Source organism: Bactrocera tryoni, chromosome 2, assembly GCF_016617805.1.
Source record: "Bactrocera tryoni isolate S06 chromosome 2, CSIRO_BtryS06_freeze2, whole genome shotgun sequence".
Taxonomy (NCBI): Eukaryota; Metazoa; Arthropoda; class Insecta; order Diptera; family Tephritidae; genus Bactrocera; species Bactrocera tryoni.
This window is the reverse complement of record NC_052500.1, coordinates 62,212,259-62,228,089: the sequence shown is the minus strand read 5'-3', so window position 1 is coordinate 62,228,089 and position 15,831 is coordinate 62,212,259. Positions and strand designations below refer to the sequence as shown.

The 15,831-nt window shown below is 37.2% G+C and overlaps 2 protein-coding genes across 2 annotated transcripts; both read right to left on the bottom strand.

The window, feature by feature from the left end:
- Positions 1-203: 203 nt before the first annotated feature.
- LOC120768823 lies at positions 204-1,166 on the bottom strand. Its single transcript, XM_040095576.1, has one exon. It carries the CDS (start codon positions 1,164-1,166, stop codon positions 204-206), a length of 963 nt encoding a protein of 320 aa, XP_039951510.1.
- Positions 1,167-3,281: 2,115 nt separating this feature from the next.
- LOC120768822 lies at positions 3,282-4,148 on the bottom strand. The gene has a single exon (XM_040095575.1). The coding sequence runs from the start codon at positions 4,146-4,148 to the stop codon at positions 3,282-3,284; it is 867 nt and encodes a 288-aa protein (XP_039951509.1).
- Between the last annotated feature and the right edge of the window lie 11,683 nt (positions 4,149-15,831).

The following is a 15,831-nucleotide window of genomic DNA, read 5'->3' as shown; positions in this document are numbered from 1 at the left end:
TAATTGAACATGCCTACTTATCAGCAAAGCCGAAATTGTACTAAATGTAAATATCTATTTATATATTAATGTACATACATACATATGTACATAAACATAATCATGCATTTACATGTTTAGTTTATTCGCGTTCTTTATTTAAACATTAAAAAGGCTATTACTCGCAATTCTCACTATATTTCCTGCAGCTTTGTCCCAGAAAGTTATTTATAAGTTGATGAACAAAATACGGTGGAGCGCTGAACGCCTGGTTGCTTAGAAGGTTGAGGTAAAAGGAATGAGTCATCTTTGCGTGGTTGTAGTGTTTGCTTTCTTCGATTTCGTAATGGCCGACTCGTTGAACTGTCATTTTGCTTAATGGCTGGTGAGCGAGACTCGTTGTTTGACAGGGATGGCAAATGAGTGCTGTCGGCCACCACATCCACTCCCCTCCCAGTGACTTGGTCTGAAGGAGAAATGCACGAATTGTTTGGGTTGGGTGGTGTGGGTTTTGGGTTGTCTGTTAACTCAATGTATGCTGGCTTCAGCATGTCGATTGAGACTGTTTTGTCTGCCCCATTGATCCTGATAATGTAGGTTTTGTCGTCAACACGCTGGATGACTTCATGGTGGCCAGTGTATGGTTGTTCCAGAGGCTTCTTGATGGAGTCTACTACCTTGAAGACGTGGGTGCACGTGTCAAGGTTTTTGAATAGGAACAACTTGTGTTTGGTGTGATGAGCTGTTGGTGTTGGCCTGATTGCTTGGATGATTTGCCTGTATTTCCTCACGAATGTTTGTGGATCAGCTGGTGTGCTTGTTGTAACGAAGAAATCACCGGGTATGCGCAGTGTAGTCCCGAAAAGCATTTCAGCAGGAGATGCTTTCAGATCTGGTTTGTATGCGGTTCGGAGTCCTAGTAGAACTGACGGTAGCATGTCCGGCCAAGGTGTCTCATTGTTGCACATGAGAGCCGCCTTGAGTGTGCGGTGCCAACGTTCCACCAGACCGTTCGATTGAGTATGATACGGTGTCGTTCTGATACGATGAATGCCCAGCATTCGTGAGAGTGAGGTGAACAGTGCTGATTCGAATTGCAGACCTTGATCAGTGGTGATTGTCAAAGGTGTACCGAATTGACAGATCCAGTGAGTGTAAAAGGCGTGTGCAACTGTCGCAGCAGTCATGTTGCTGAGTGGTATGGCGTGTGGCCATCTGCTGAAGCGGTCGATGATCATCAGACAGTAGCGAAGGTCCTTGACTCTGGGCAGCTCTATGAGATCCAGGTGGACGTGCTCGAAGCGATTGTCTGGTACGTCAATGTGACTTGGTGTGGTGCGATTATGACGATGGCTGTGGAAGATAAGGTCGCACAGTATTATTGGTCTCATCGCATAGTATATCGTGACCTTCGATGTTCAGCAGGTGCAGCTTGAGAGATGTGCTGGATTGGACATCATTAAGATGGTCGTCTTGGAGTTGTGCCAGTGCAATGGTCTCAGCATCAAGTTTGGTTGGCATGGTTGTGGCATTAATCCTCGAAAGCGCATCAGCTACGACGTTTTCTGTGCCCTTGGTATGGAAAATCTGAGTTGAGAACTGTGAGATGTAGTCCAATTGACGTAGTTGGCGAGGTGATGCCTTGTCAGCACGTTGAGAAAATGCGTAGATGATTGGTTTGTGGTCGGTGAAGATGCTGAAGTTTCTTCCCTCGAGAATGTGCTTGAAAAACTTGATGGCAGCAAAGATGGCTAGAAGTTCACGGTCGTACGTGGAGTATCTGGTCTCTGCTGGACTGAGCTTGCGGGAGAAAAAGGCCAGTGGTTGTCATGAGTCCTTGTGTCGCCGGATCTCAAAGAGAGGATGGCGTTTGGTGCGAGGAAAGCCAGGCGCGTGGCTTGGATGACACTATTCTTGCAGTCTTGCCAGGCTTGATCTGCAGAAGGTGTCCACTGGATTTTAGTGTTGTCCTTCTTCTTGGCATGTTTGAGAGGTCCTTCTTCTGGGCCGCTTGAGGAATCGCTCGCGGGTAGTAATTGACGATCCCCAGGAAACGACGTAGATCGCTGACGGTTTCTGGCTTTGTGTAATCGGCGATTGCTTGCGTGTGTTCGGCGGGTGGAGTGTAGCCGTCTTTGTTGATGGTGTACCCCAGGTAGATGTCTTCAGACTTGCCAAACTGGCACTTCTTTGGATTGATGGTGAGATGATGTGCGCGCAGGACTTCAAAGATGGTGGTGAGATGTCGTAGGTGCTGTTCGTGGGACTGAGAATAGACAATCAGATCGTCTATGAAGCAGCCCACGAAGTCCAAATCTCTGAGGATGTTGTCCATATGCCTCTGGAAAGTCTGCGTGGCGTTGCGTAGTCCGGGTGGCATACCCAGAAATTCGAAAAGTTCAAAAGGAGTGGTTACAGCTGTTTTGGCAATGTCTGACTTGGCCATGGGTATCTGATGGTAAGCCCTGACTAAGTCGATGGTGGAGAAAACGGTGGATCCATGGAGACGCTGGAGAATGTCATCCCCATGAGGGACTGGATATCGATCTGGAACTGTGCTGGCGTTGAGTTTTCGATAGTCACCTGTGGTGCGCCATCCACCAGTCTTCTTGGGCACCATGTGGATAGGGCTGGCCCATGGGCTGCTCGATGGACGGATCACGCCATGATGTAGCAGGAGGTCAAAGTCATCTTTGGCTATTTGTAGCTTCTCGCCGGTGAGACGTCGTGGGCGCTCAAATACTGGTGGCCCAGTTGTCTCAATATAATGAGCGACTTGACTGTCAGTGGCTGTGACAGGATTGATGCTGGGATGAGTTATGTCGATGAATTGGTTGAGTAGTTGCAGGTATTGGGCGTCATGTGCACCAGGGCAGATGGAGCGGTCGATTGTTGAAATGCTGTGTACCGTGGCCTCAGATAGTGTGCCCTGAGTTGTGCATGACGAGGTTGTATCGATGAGACTTCGTCCTTTGAGATCTAGAAGCAATGCAAAGTGGACCAGGAAGTCTGCACCGAGAATGGCTGACTTTACATCTGCAATTATGAAAGGCCAATTAAAAGTACGGCGAAGATTGAAGTCGAGGGTGATGATTTTTCGACCGTAGGTTCGGATAACGGTCCCGTTGGCTGCGTAGAGAGTGAGATCATCTTCCTTGAGCGTGTGAGTGATGGCGGACTTAGGTATGAGAGAGATCACTGATCCAGAATCGACAAGAAACCTCATGTTTGTTGTGCGATCATGGATGTGAGGCGATGCTCTCTTGTTGGTGGTGTGTTAGCCTGGATGGTCGACAGCGATGTTAGTTTTCCGTCGATGAGTTGAAGGTGCAAGGACGCTCGCACTTTTTGGCTCTGGACCCATAGAGACGGTGATAGTAGCAAAACTTCTTCCTGTCTGAGGCTGGCTTTTCCTTCGATGATGACTGCTGAAGACGGCCAGATGCTGCTTGGGGTCGGTCTCGAGTAATCCCCTGTTCCTTGATACAGGTCACCAGGTCGGCTATGGCAAGTTTAAGGCCGGACACGTCCTTTGCCATGCTGGTGAGCAGAGAATTTTCGAATTTTTCGCCCTTGTGTGCTGCCTGGGCAGGCTGGTGATGTGTTGCCATGACGGAATGGCCAGCCTGGTTTTCCATCAGCTCGTCTGCGACTTCAGCAAGCTCATCTAGAGGGAAATCTCGGAGTAGTTTGAGACACCGGCTGGTAGATGGTGGTAACAATGCCAACCTCTTTATACGCAGTAAGTCCTCTGAGGCCCTGTCGCCCATGAGAATTCTGAGCTGGCGCAGGAGCTGGCTAGGTTTTTTGTCATCGAGTTGAACCTCCGTGAGCGCTCGGTGAAGCTGGCGGTCGCTGGATTCTGAAAACCGCTTCAATATCTCGTCCTTCAGTTTCGCGTACTTGTCGGTCTCTGGTGGATTCTGCAGGAAGTCCGCTAGCTGCAACATTGAATCAGTGTCCAAGGCACTGACGATGTGATTGTAGCGTGATGCGTCATTTGTGATACGGGCCACCTGTAGCGCTGCTTCGACCTGGACAAACCACAAACGAGGCTGGATGGACCAGAATTGCGGGAGCTTGCAGCTGGACACAGCTACGACTGATGCGGAGTTCTGAGTTTCATCGGTGGCGTCGCCGATGGCCAGAGCTGGGTCATTTGTGGTCATGTTCGAAGAAAGTGGTGTTAGGACGCTTGGAATATTGGTGCACGTGCTTAGCGAGTTACAGCTCACTGTTTTGTTTGGTGTATGCTCCAATGGCATGTCACTGGATCGATTCAAAGCACGTGGTCACCGGGTTGCACACAATTGCGGACACTGACGAGTGAGAAGTCACGACGAACGTGAATTTGCAATTAATGTCACACTTGCACTTATTAGTCTGTATAAAAATGAATATTAAAGTGATGGAATTTGAAAACACGCGGCGCGTCACTATCATGTGTTGTGAAAAGTTACACTTTGCACGTGAAAAAAACAAGTTTCGAAATCCACTTTAATCACGTCGGGGTCACCAATTTCGTTTATTCGCGTTCTTTATTTAAACATAAAAAGGCTATTACTCGCAATTCTCACTATATTTCCTGCAGCTTTGTCCCAGAAAGTTATTTATAAGTTGATGAACAAAATACGGTGACAGGGATGGCAAACGAGTGCTGTCGGCCGCCACACATGCAATGCGTATCAAATAATAATAAAAATGCATGGGTAAAGACAAGTCATAAAGTTGCAGATCAGATAACATTAAAGACACACACACACACACTTGTAATAAATTGTATAGTTAAAAACAACCCCTGCCAACCATGAGCGGGTAAAAAACCAGATAATCAGTGGGTAAGAATGTGGGTAATCCATAGGGTAATCATGTGTACTTTGCCATAGGCCGAGCGACAATTTTACCCACTCACATACGTATACATGTGATCATACATCTTTGTTGCGCTCATTCAGCAGTGTCATATAAAAAAGTATATCTGTCCTGCTCTAATATCCCCAATCGACGGCTGATGCATTGTTGCATTTTCTCTTTTTAAATAACTGATGCAGGGTTGCATTTTTTGATTCCTACTTTTAAAATTTCTTAAAATTTCAAACTAAACTTTTTAATTTTCAAAATTTTTATTTTATTTTATTTTTATATGTTTACCAAAAATTTATTACAGTTTATATAAATAAAAATATATTTAATTTACAAAAATATTTAATATCCGAAAAAAGATTAATTAAAGAAAAGAATTTGTTTAAATGAGTTAAGCATCCACCCCCTCTACTCGGCAAAACTAGCGCATCCTAATGCGACAGCTCAATTCACCACAGCTGATGATCCCAACACAACTCACAAGGAGAAAGCAGACTCAATTCGTTCTACACAATTCGCTATCAACATTCATTATTAAATTAAAAATCATCTATAAGAAATTCATATGTACACACTGCGCCGCGTTAACATCTCTACGCCGATACATATATAATTCACCGATCTTGAGTGCAGTGCAGTGAGTGAACACAAACAAAAAAAAACGAAACAAACGCGCGAGTTGTGGTTATTGAACCCGTGTTTTAATACTAAATTAACTCATTGATCGATGAATACTGAACTTTAGTTCAAATATTCTTATTAACACTAAACTTCGGTTTAGTGAATCGCTAAGAGAAAACCACGACTTGTCGGATTAACCGTCAGAATTCTTCTATTCATTTATTTCCAATATTTTCTTAAGCTAAGTTCTATTTTCTGATACAAAATACATTATTTCTTTTCTTATTATTATTTTGGCGCAACCACTTGTAGTTGCGACAATATTTGTCAAGTGGCCTACTTCTCACATTATATCAATTGCATTCCCTCAAATATTTATGTTGCACTATTTATTGTGACGTTAATTGCTATCGCAATTTTCGTTTGAACATATTAAATGTGATCCAATGTAAGTGCCCTGGTTTGTTTCGAAATATGATATGCATATTTCGTGTGGTCGCAATATTGTTGCGGTAACAAAAAAGGGAAAATATTTAAGTAGACCAGTTAATTCTAAGTGTTTTGGGGTAGGTTGTTAACGTTGACGTCGGCATTATTTCTTTGTTGCAGTTCTTATGAATTGCAGTTGCATTCATATCGGTCATGCCGATAGTGGTTGGCATCGACGTCGACGTAACTCCTCCCCCCCTTGATTGAGCTCTCTCCTGGGAGATCACATTAGTAATTTTGAAATTCTTTCTTTTGTTTTTACAATAAATGATTATCGAAAGACTGACTATAATTACAATTGATATTGTATATATGCTTATATGTATGTATTGTTGTCGTTTTTGGTATTTAACTTCATCTATAAAGTTTATATTTTCTATTTGTTGTAATATAATATCATCAAATATAAGTTTCTTATTTATATCTTTAATGTTGTCTATATCGCTTGCTAATACAATGCTACTTTTAATTATTTTACTTTTTGTTGAAAATGTTTTATTATTAATTGTTATGCTACAATTGTAAAAATGTTTTAAATAGTTTCCGCTTAAGGGAAAGCTGTTGTTTATAATGCAGTCACTTTCTACACTAGTATTTTTAGTATTTTTTACAAATATAATTCCTTCGTTAATGTTTATAATTTCGGAGGCGTTATTAAAAATTTTCATACAGTTTCTTTTTATCAAACAATTATTAATTGGCTTAAGACGTTGTAAATCTATATTATCATTAAATTCGTACAATTCATTGTTATATCTTAGTGCATATACTTGTTGAAACATTAACTCAAAGTTGCTTATATCTCCTAACGGCAATATTATAGATGTGTGTAGTGTTATTAATTCTGTTGGAATTTTGATAGCGAAAATAATATTATGGTTTTTGTCTGTAAGGGATCCTAATTTTATTTTTTTCAATTTTTGTGAGTCTAAGTTGTATTTTGTTATTTCTTGGTCGGTTATCATGTTGCTATGTAAAATTCCTAAACCACTTGCTGCTATATTGTCTTGTATGTGTTCTACATTGTCCTGTAATATTTTCAGTTTTAGAGAAAAGTCAAGGTATAAAATTTCGTCTTGGGTCCTTTTACTTATGTTCCCTATGGAGTTTAGTTTTGCAGATATCATATCCCTATCGTTATGTATAAGTCTTTTTAATTCAAGAAACGTTTTATTGAAATTAGTATTAATATCTATTTGTTTGTTTATTGTTTCGATAGCCTTGTGGTTGTTTGTGTCGATGATGTTGAGGTGTTGTTCAAGGTCTTGTCTATCATTGTCGTCCATGGTACCGTAAAGCCATTTTTGTACAGTTCCTACAGCATTTAGTAGGCCTCTTTTTTGTCTGTGGGGTGTGATAGTATTTATCTTGCTTCTAATAAATTTAATTTGCATGTTTAGTGTTGCTTGTCCTACTTGCAGATTTGCCGATTTTATATTAGATTCTATTTCATTAAGTAAATTTGATATTTCTAGTGGATTTATAACGTGTAGTATTGTTACATATGACTTAACTATATCTGCATCGCCTGTTTGTATTTCTATATATCCTTTGTTGCTTTCTATTTTATCTATTGTTACTTGTCCCAGCCCCAGGGTCCAAATTGCTGTCAGGATCAAAAGTTTCAGGATCCATTGCCCATTATACTGCCTGGTTGTGATGGCCTGGTGGAAGAGTTGGTGGTAGCTTTCCCTTATTCCGAAGTTCCGTATCAGTTCTGTCTTCACTTCGTCCCACGATGAGTCTCTGTTTAGTGTCCGTATTATCTGGAGCGCCTCTCCTTGGATCTTGGTCTTTATGTGTCTCTCCCACATATAATTTTTGACCGCTTGGTTCTCGTTGAACAAGGGCAGGATCAGTTCCACCTCTCCAATGAATGAAGATATGTCGTAGCTCCCATCGCCTCTGAACTCTTTGATTTTCGCAGCTTCCTTAAGGAGGTCCGACGCTGATATCCGGTTTAGATCGTTGTTGGTGATTGCCATTGTGGTAGTTAAATGTGTATAATTGTGTTTTTTTTTTTTTTTTTTTTTTTTTTTGTTTTTTTCGAGAAGTTAGTTCTTTTATATTTATAGAATGATGTAACACTGTTTGAACCCGCAAGAAATAGTAAGTTTCTTATAAATGATTCTATGACTTTTGGCAGTTAGATTTCGTAATATGTCAGAAGTTCACTCTAAAATATTTCTTTATGTAACTTTTATTATAAAAATTTCAATTGTAAAATTATATTTATATTAAGTCTTGTCTTTTCAGTGGCCTTTAAATCATTTGACGTTTTTACTTTTCACTTTAATAAGTACGTTTAAGCGGTTTACATGTTGTGTCAGGCTCTTTTTCTTTGTCTAAGGGCAAAGTTCCGTCGACTGCGCCAGTTGTGGTTATTGAACCCGTGTTTTAATACTAAATTAACTCATTGATAGATGAATACTGAACTTTAGTTCAAATATTCTTATTAACACTAAACTTCGGTTTAGTGAATCGTCAGAATTCTTCTGTTCATTTATTTCCAATATTTTCTTAAGCTAAGTTCTATTTTCTGATACAAAATACATTATTTCTTTTCTTATTATTATTTTGGCGCAACCACTTGTAGTTGCGACAATATTTGTCAAGTGGCCTACTTCTCACATTACATCAATTGCATTCCCTCAAATATTTATGTTGCACTATTTATTGTGACGTTAATTGCTATCGCAATATTCGTTTGAACATATTAAATGTGCAGCGGATATGCAATGTGATACAATGTAAGTGCCCTGGTTTGTTTCGAAATATGATATGCATATTTCGTGTGGTCGCAATATTGTTGCGGTAACAAAAAAGGGAAAATATTTAAGTAGACCAGTTAATTCTAAGTGTTTTGGGGTAGGTTGTTAACGTTGACGTCGGCATTATTTCTTTGTTGCAGTTCTTATGAATTGCAGTTGCATTCATATCGGTCATGCCGATAGTGGTTGGCATCGACGTCGACGTAACTCGCGCGGACTTTGTTGTTGACAAAGTGCTGCTTATGTTGACTGCTAGCTGCCAGCGTGAGAATGTGGATTCGCTGACTCAGGCCACGCGCGGACTTTATTGTTGACAAAGGGCAGCTTATGTTAACTTGTATACTATACTATTGAGTTGGTTTTAGATGTTGCACCCCACGTTCATTACCATGAGGACTGATCTATTAAATCAGCCCTCACTTTATACACAGCCTTTGTATATTGATTTAATTAATTTTATTGTATTAATTTATATTGATTTACTTACAAATTACACGAAATGAGCCAATAAAAAACAGAAATTAAAAAATACTTTTACGATTGGACGTGTGTGACTTGAAGATTAGAAAACGAAGAGAGTGTCACATTTTCAATTTATAATAGTGTGACTAGAGTGTTGGCAATGCATTTGCAATTTTATAATAGTGTGACTAGAGTGTGGGCAATGCATTGGCAATCCGTAACAGTCTGCAATAAGGCAAATTTATTTTGTCTTATTTTTTCGCGTTTCTGTTGTTTTTTTATAAGGTGGTTATTTTCACCAAAACCGTAACAATTTGAAATAAATTATTTTATTTATTTATTATTTTTTTCGTGATCCTTTAAGAAAGAAGGCTCTTCTATTCTGGAGGGTCTGGAATTCAGAATCGCAGAGTTAAGCTTTTATTATAAACCGGAGGGCCCCCTTGCTGTAATGAATCGCAGCTTTTGATTATATTATTTATTGGTTGTACAAACCATTAGTTATATTCTTTTATTTTTGCTTCCTTATTTTGATCATTCTTTCCAGTTCGTCGGTATTCAAGTCTGCTGGTAATACCCCGGATATATTACACATATGTATGTAGGAAAGCAAAAGTCATGAGTTTATTGTGCGAATATTTACAAATGTTAATAAGTTAAAAAACAAACTTATTTGTATAAGAAATTATAATTATTATTATACCATTGTAGGAAAATGTGAAAATGTGTGTCTTCTTCTGCAATCGGTCCTAGAATGAATCTATTTTGACCACCATCGTTATAACTCCTCTTAGAACTCAACTGTTGGAATAAAATGTATTGTATTTTATTGTGAAAATCGCACTTAGTTTAATTACAAGTTTTTGAGAGGATAAAATATTTGATCTGCCAGTCATAGTTCTAATCCAATAATGATGTACATAACAGTAAACTGCGAAAGCAGGTGTAAGTGAACAATGCGATAAATAAGAACACAAACTAAATATCGCAGTGTTGCCAGACTTATGCAAAATCTTATACATACATATTAAGCTTATTCTTATACAATTTCAACATCAACACAGGCGTTTTAACACATGTATTCTTAATGACTGATTAAGTAACAACGCGAATGTTTCGGATTTAAAATAGTACTCCGCTCTTGTTGCCCAGAGCTCCTTTATTTATAGATTTTCTTATCCTAATTCACGTATGCATCACATGCAGAGTACATACACATATCTTAATACTAATATACTGTACATACCGACAGTATGTCCACATATCTTAAACATAAGTGATCCCAACGGCATACACAACTATTTCTTATCTATTATTATTTTAGGGTAATTTGCAATCCTTTACATTGCATACATTAAATACTACAGTCTCTAATCAAAATATCCAAAATGAATATTTATTACAGTGATGATTGAAATAGGTATTTGTAAGTACATATTTATGTTTAAGACTGTATTTGTATGTGCTAGCGATAATGTATATGCCGGAATGGCCTCAGCAATTCCGTTGATATTCTGATTGCAAGACATTAGTTTTATTATTTTAACGCGGACTGATTCGCGCAGTGAGTCCCTGAACACCGTTTATCTCTACGTTCAAAAGAACATTGCGTCATTGCGTTGGCTGACGCAATTCAACCACTATTACACCTCCTCGTTACTTTTCGTAATTCAGCAACATCCAAGCATTCAGGGCCACACTCGGCAGAGCCTATAGCTCTCACCTCGCTCTCAGCTTTATTCGTTTAGTTACAGTTTACAGGCGTTGGAGAAACAAAAATGCAAAGGCTACTACGATCATAAATTCACACGAAGTTTATTAGAAATGAACAAGTACAACAGAGCAAAGTAAAAGTGAACATACGGTATACACTGCATATATTAAACCACAGTATTCACTACTTATATTAAACTACAATTGTTACTGCGCCGACATATATAAATATTTGTAATATGATATCTGTTTCTATACAGATTTGCAAAAATATCTTATTTACAATTTTAGCCGTTACGAACTGGTTATTTTCTTTTACAATTTTTGGACACTCCTTACTGTCATGAGCGCAATATGATAATTTCGTATATTTGATAGTTAGGCTATCTGGAAAAATCGTCAGTAAATGTCACTGAATGTGAGCAAACTATCAGTGAACCGCAAAGTCGCTGTGTACAATTTCTAATAATCCAGTCGTACGTTGTCCCCTCGACTATCACACTCAATAGCTAAGTTTTTTGACACTTTCACCTTCTCTTTTACCAGTGAACCTATACGTATAAAGTTCCAATAACATATTAATATTTAAAGTATTATAATACAAAAATTTCCATAAGTCTTGGAATTGGTTGTACATCGTCAAAAATCCTAATAAAAAAGTGAATTTTTCCGTATAGTTGAATAAATTTTCCATGTGAATGACGTAACCACAGTCTACGAACGTCAGCACGTGAACAATTAAGGATACTCTGGAAATAAATTTTTTTGTATCGAGGATCAAGAAGCGTTGCGATGTGATACACTTTAACAGACTCAATGTTGGAAAATTTTTGCTTTATTTCAGCCATTAACCTTTTTTTTAATTCTTTACCAACTGTCGTGATGGAATTAAGCTGATGTGTTTTCTGCAAAAAAAAAATTAAATAAAAATTATACAGTTAATTACAATTATTCTTTTATGATAGTATTCTTTTCATCTATTATTTTTTTATGATAGTAATTACTTTTAAAAATCAGATCACATCACTTTAAATGTATTATATAAAAGGATAAATAGTAAAAACAAAAAAATTACTTACTTCTTGAAGTCCTTTTACCAGTGGAATACATTTACTCAAAGTCACGTGCTAATTTGCACGAGCTTCATGTGTAGCAAACCACAAAGGATACAAAACATCCTTTATTTCAATAAGCGTATCAAGATCATCACCTGATAAAACATCTAGTGGCTTTGATCGTGAAGTTTTATCTCTTTGCACTTTAAGAAGAGCTTGATTCACGTAATCAGCGAGACTAATCAAACGGTCCAACATCTCATAGCATGAGTTCCAGCTAGTTCTAACTTCTTGTATTAATTTTAACGATGGTTTTGATCCAGATTTCTAAAGACATCTAAAAAATTTAACTATTTTTTTAACCTTGACGAGTAAATTTCTTAGTTGTGATTTCTGATTATGATCCGAGATATTTTCCGTATCACTATCATTTTCATCGATGGATTTAAGCATCTCACTTTGATCAGATTCAGATGCCGGCTGTGTAATATCAACTTCAATAAGACTTGAATCTGCCTTTTTCAATTCTTCTTTAACTTTCAATTTTAATTCTTCATATTTTGATTTCATTCGTTTTGTGATAGTAGGCTCACATGGAGGTTGATAAAGAGGCTGCAATTTTTTTTACAAATATTCTAAAGCCATTCTAAAGATAAAGGAAGATTGTCGAAAGCAATCATGTACATGAGAGACGTTGTTGCATCATTATTACGATGACCACCCGCTGTAAAAATACAGATAAATGTTAACATATAAAAATTAATTGTTTCGATTAAAATTTACCTGAGAAGGAACTTGCGTTATTTATACAGCGATCAATAGGTCCTTGGAAAGTTAGTCTCTCTGACTCTGACTCAGTCCTTAAATTTAAATTTGATGTACTACTGAATGGAACTAGTTCAGTAGAAACTTCTGATAAACGAGACTGTAAATAAATGATAGTTGAAAAAATAACTTGTTAGAAATTAAGCATTAGATGATATAATACAATAACTGGTATTTAAATATACATAAAGAAAAATACAAGAAAAACAGTATAGATTTGAAGGTTATAAATATAAACCTATATATTTACCTTTTTAGGTTGGGAGACACTTATTATTTCATCGTCACACTCTTTTTCACTCAATATGCGATTTTGGAAAGTTTATGTGATTTTTCGAGATGTTTGATTAAGCTAGACGTACTATTATTATATTTTAACTGCTTTTCACATTGGTGACACTGGACATTCGACCCGTTGTTTATTTTTTTAAAGTAAATCCATACAGCGCTAGGCGCGATTTTAATACATTTATCGTCAAGATATAAGAATCGCGAGTTTTCTTGTGCTCGTATGTTGTATGTATAACTTGAAACTAGTCACTTGATTAATAGTAAAGTCGAAGGTCAAGAATCGATTCTTAATCGACTTCGACTACTGAAGATCGATTCCGAAAAACGGATTATTTTACGAGAGAACTCGATTCACGAGTCGAATCGGAATCGAGTTTACCATCCCTATAGCGTATGCGTCTTAAAAATGTATCGTCCATTCAAAAAGTCAAGCTGCCGCAAAACTGAAGGGGTACTCTCATGTGAACGCATACATTTTACCACTTTTTAGAAATATTTTTTTTATGCGACAACAAAATTCAATCATTTTAATTTGTTAATATATTTATATTTGTATTTTGAAATGTATGTACAAAAAAAATTTTTTTTTCGGTTTTTACATTTTTAATATATTTTTTTTTTTTTAATCAAAGTGGTCCCCAACAAAAAAAAATAGTTCACTGGTCATGGTGATAGCGGCTGTTCATGTTGTCTGAAATAAAAAATCGAATGGATTATTATTCAGTAGTTCTGCGGCTATCGTCCCTACCAAATATAATCAGTTTCATTAAAAAAAAAAATGTCGAACTTCAAAAAAAAGTCACAAAAATCTTGTTTTTTTTTCGTTAAAGATCGTTTTAAAAAAATATGAAAATATTTTCGAAAATAAACAATTCTGGTAGGGACGATAACTATAAATGAGTAGAAGAACATACATATGTAAATTTTAAAGCAATCGGTTGAATACTTTTTTTTAGGAGCATGACAGTTTCAGTAAATGATGATTCGAGAAAAATGCGTTTAAAGTTTCAAGAGAAGAATTTTCGTGTCATGACGTCGGCGACTATGAGCTGTAACTTATCAAATACTATGAATTTCGGTCTGAATTTTTCACAGCATGTTTTCAATAGGTTTTACTGTCAAAATATAGAAAACAAAAATCGATTTTTCGAAGTGATTACATGAGAATACCCCCTGAATTACGTCACTATCCAGCTGGTTTGGGGGACGATAACCCAATAAGATTCGCGTTATCTGCGCATCATTTGGTACCCAGCCATGTGGGAAGGGGTTCTAATCCCCAAAGTTTTAATCGACTGAAATCTAGATCGTGCGCTCAATAAGTTTATGAGTTATGTACGGTATGGAGATATATATGTAACACTTATATAGGTTGTGATTGTTGGCAGTTGGTATTCCGAACGTACCTGCTTGTGCTTTAGCATACTCTCCGTTTTCTTTGACAAGCCCAAGTGGTATGAAGATGTTAGGCTGATTAATTTTTATCTCTTCTCCAGGTGGCGTGACGCAGGTACAAATATAATCAAAATAATCGCGTAAAGCTTTTGGTACCTTGTATTCCGCATCACCGAAAGCCTCTTTTAAATCAATTAACTGGAAGAAACTGTCCCAGTATGTTTCGTTTTTTAGATGTGTTCATCGACTATCTAGGTAGCTGCCATTATGCCAATATGTGGAAAAATAGTCCAAGTTACCAAGTGATCACATCATCACATAAAACTTACGAAAGAAGCAATTATCCTGGCCGCTTCAGCATATCCTGTTTTTAGATACTTAATTGCTCCTTTTAGGGATAACGGACACCTCTCTAGAGAGGAAAAATAATTCCACTATTATTTGAGTTCAACCCGAGTATTTATCGTGCAAACAATTGGATCGCTGCCAAAATCTTTGAAATACTCCCACGTCGTGGCACCTCTTTCCATCGTTTCTATTTTTTATACTTTCGAATGTCACAAGCAAATTCAAGAAGCAAGCAAGAACTATTTTATTTGTGACACTTCCGAGTTTATACTACTTATGTTTTCCCAACACTTTCCTCCAAAGGACGAACCTTATGCTTTGCCAGGCGGCGAACTTTTGGCTCCAAATCAAGCCGGGATCGTACTAATAGTTGTATCACAGATGAATTCGCTGAAAATATATGTGCAGTTTGTATAAAATGTATATACTATATAAACAAACTCCAACCAGCCCGATTTTCATTTAAGTAATATAGTAATATTTTATTCTTAATACAACCGCACGCACTCGTCGTCTGCAAGCAAGTAAGTAAGTGTGTAGGTACGCATGTGCTTTTTAAACAAAAGTTCGTAGTCAGAGAGAGAGCTTTTTTTCCAAGATCTTCTTGGTTCTATCCCTCTCCCATACACACAACACTATATTGCAAGAATGATAGAGTACAAGATTGTGCAGATGAGAGACAAAAAATTTTTCGTTCGGCGCATCTACGTCACACGGCTCATAAATTTCGTGAAATAGCTTGAGTAGCAAGTAAATATTGCTTGTTAATAATAACTGATTGGCTTTTGGTTTATAAAAATGAAATATAATATTGAAGGTCCACGAGATTTTAGATTTTTATTAATTTATTAATTATTATTTTGCAATATAAATATTTTTATTAATTTTTCTTTTAAAATACGCACCAAACATTTTCTTTTTAAACATTTTTAGTTATAATTTAGTCATATTAAAAGTTATTTATATAATCTATACATTTATTTCTTAAATTTGCTTATTTTACGTTTCTTTTGGTAATT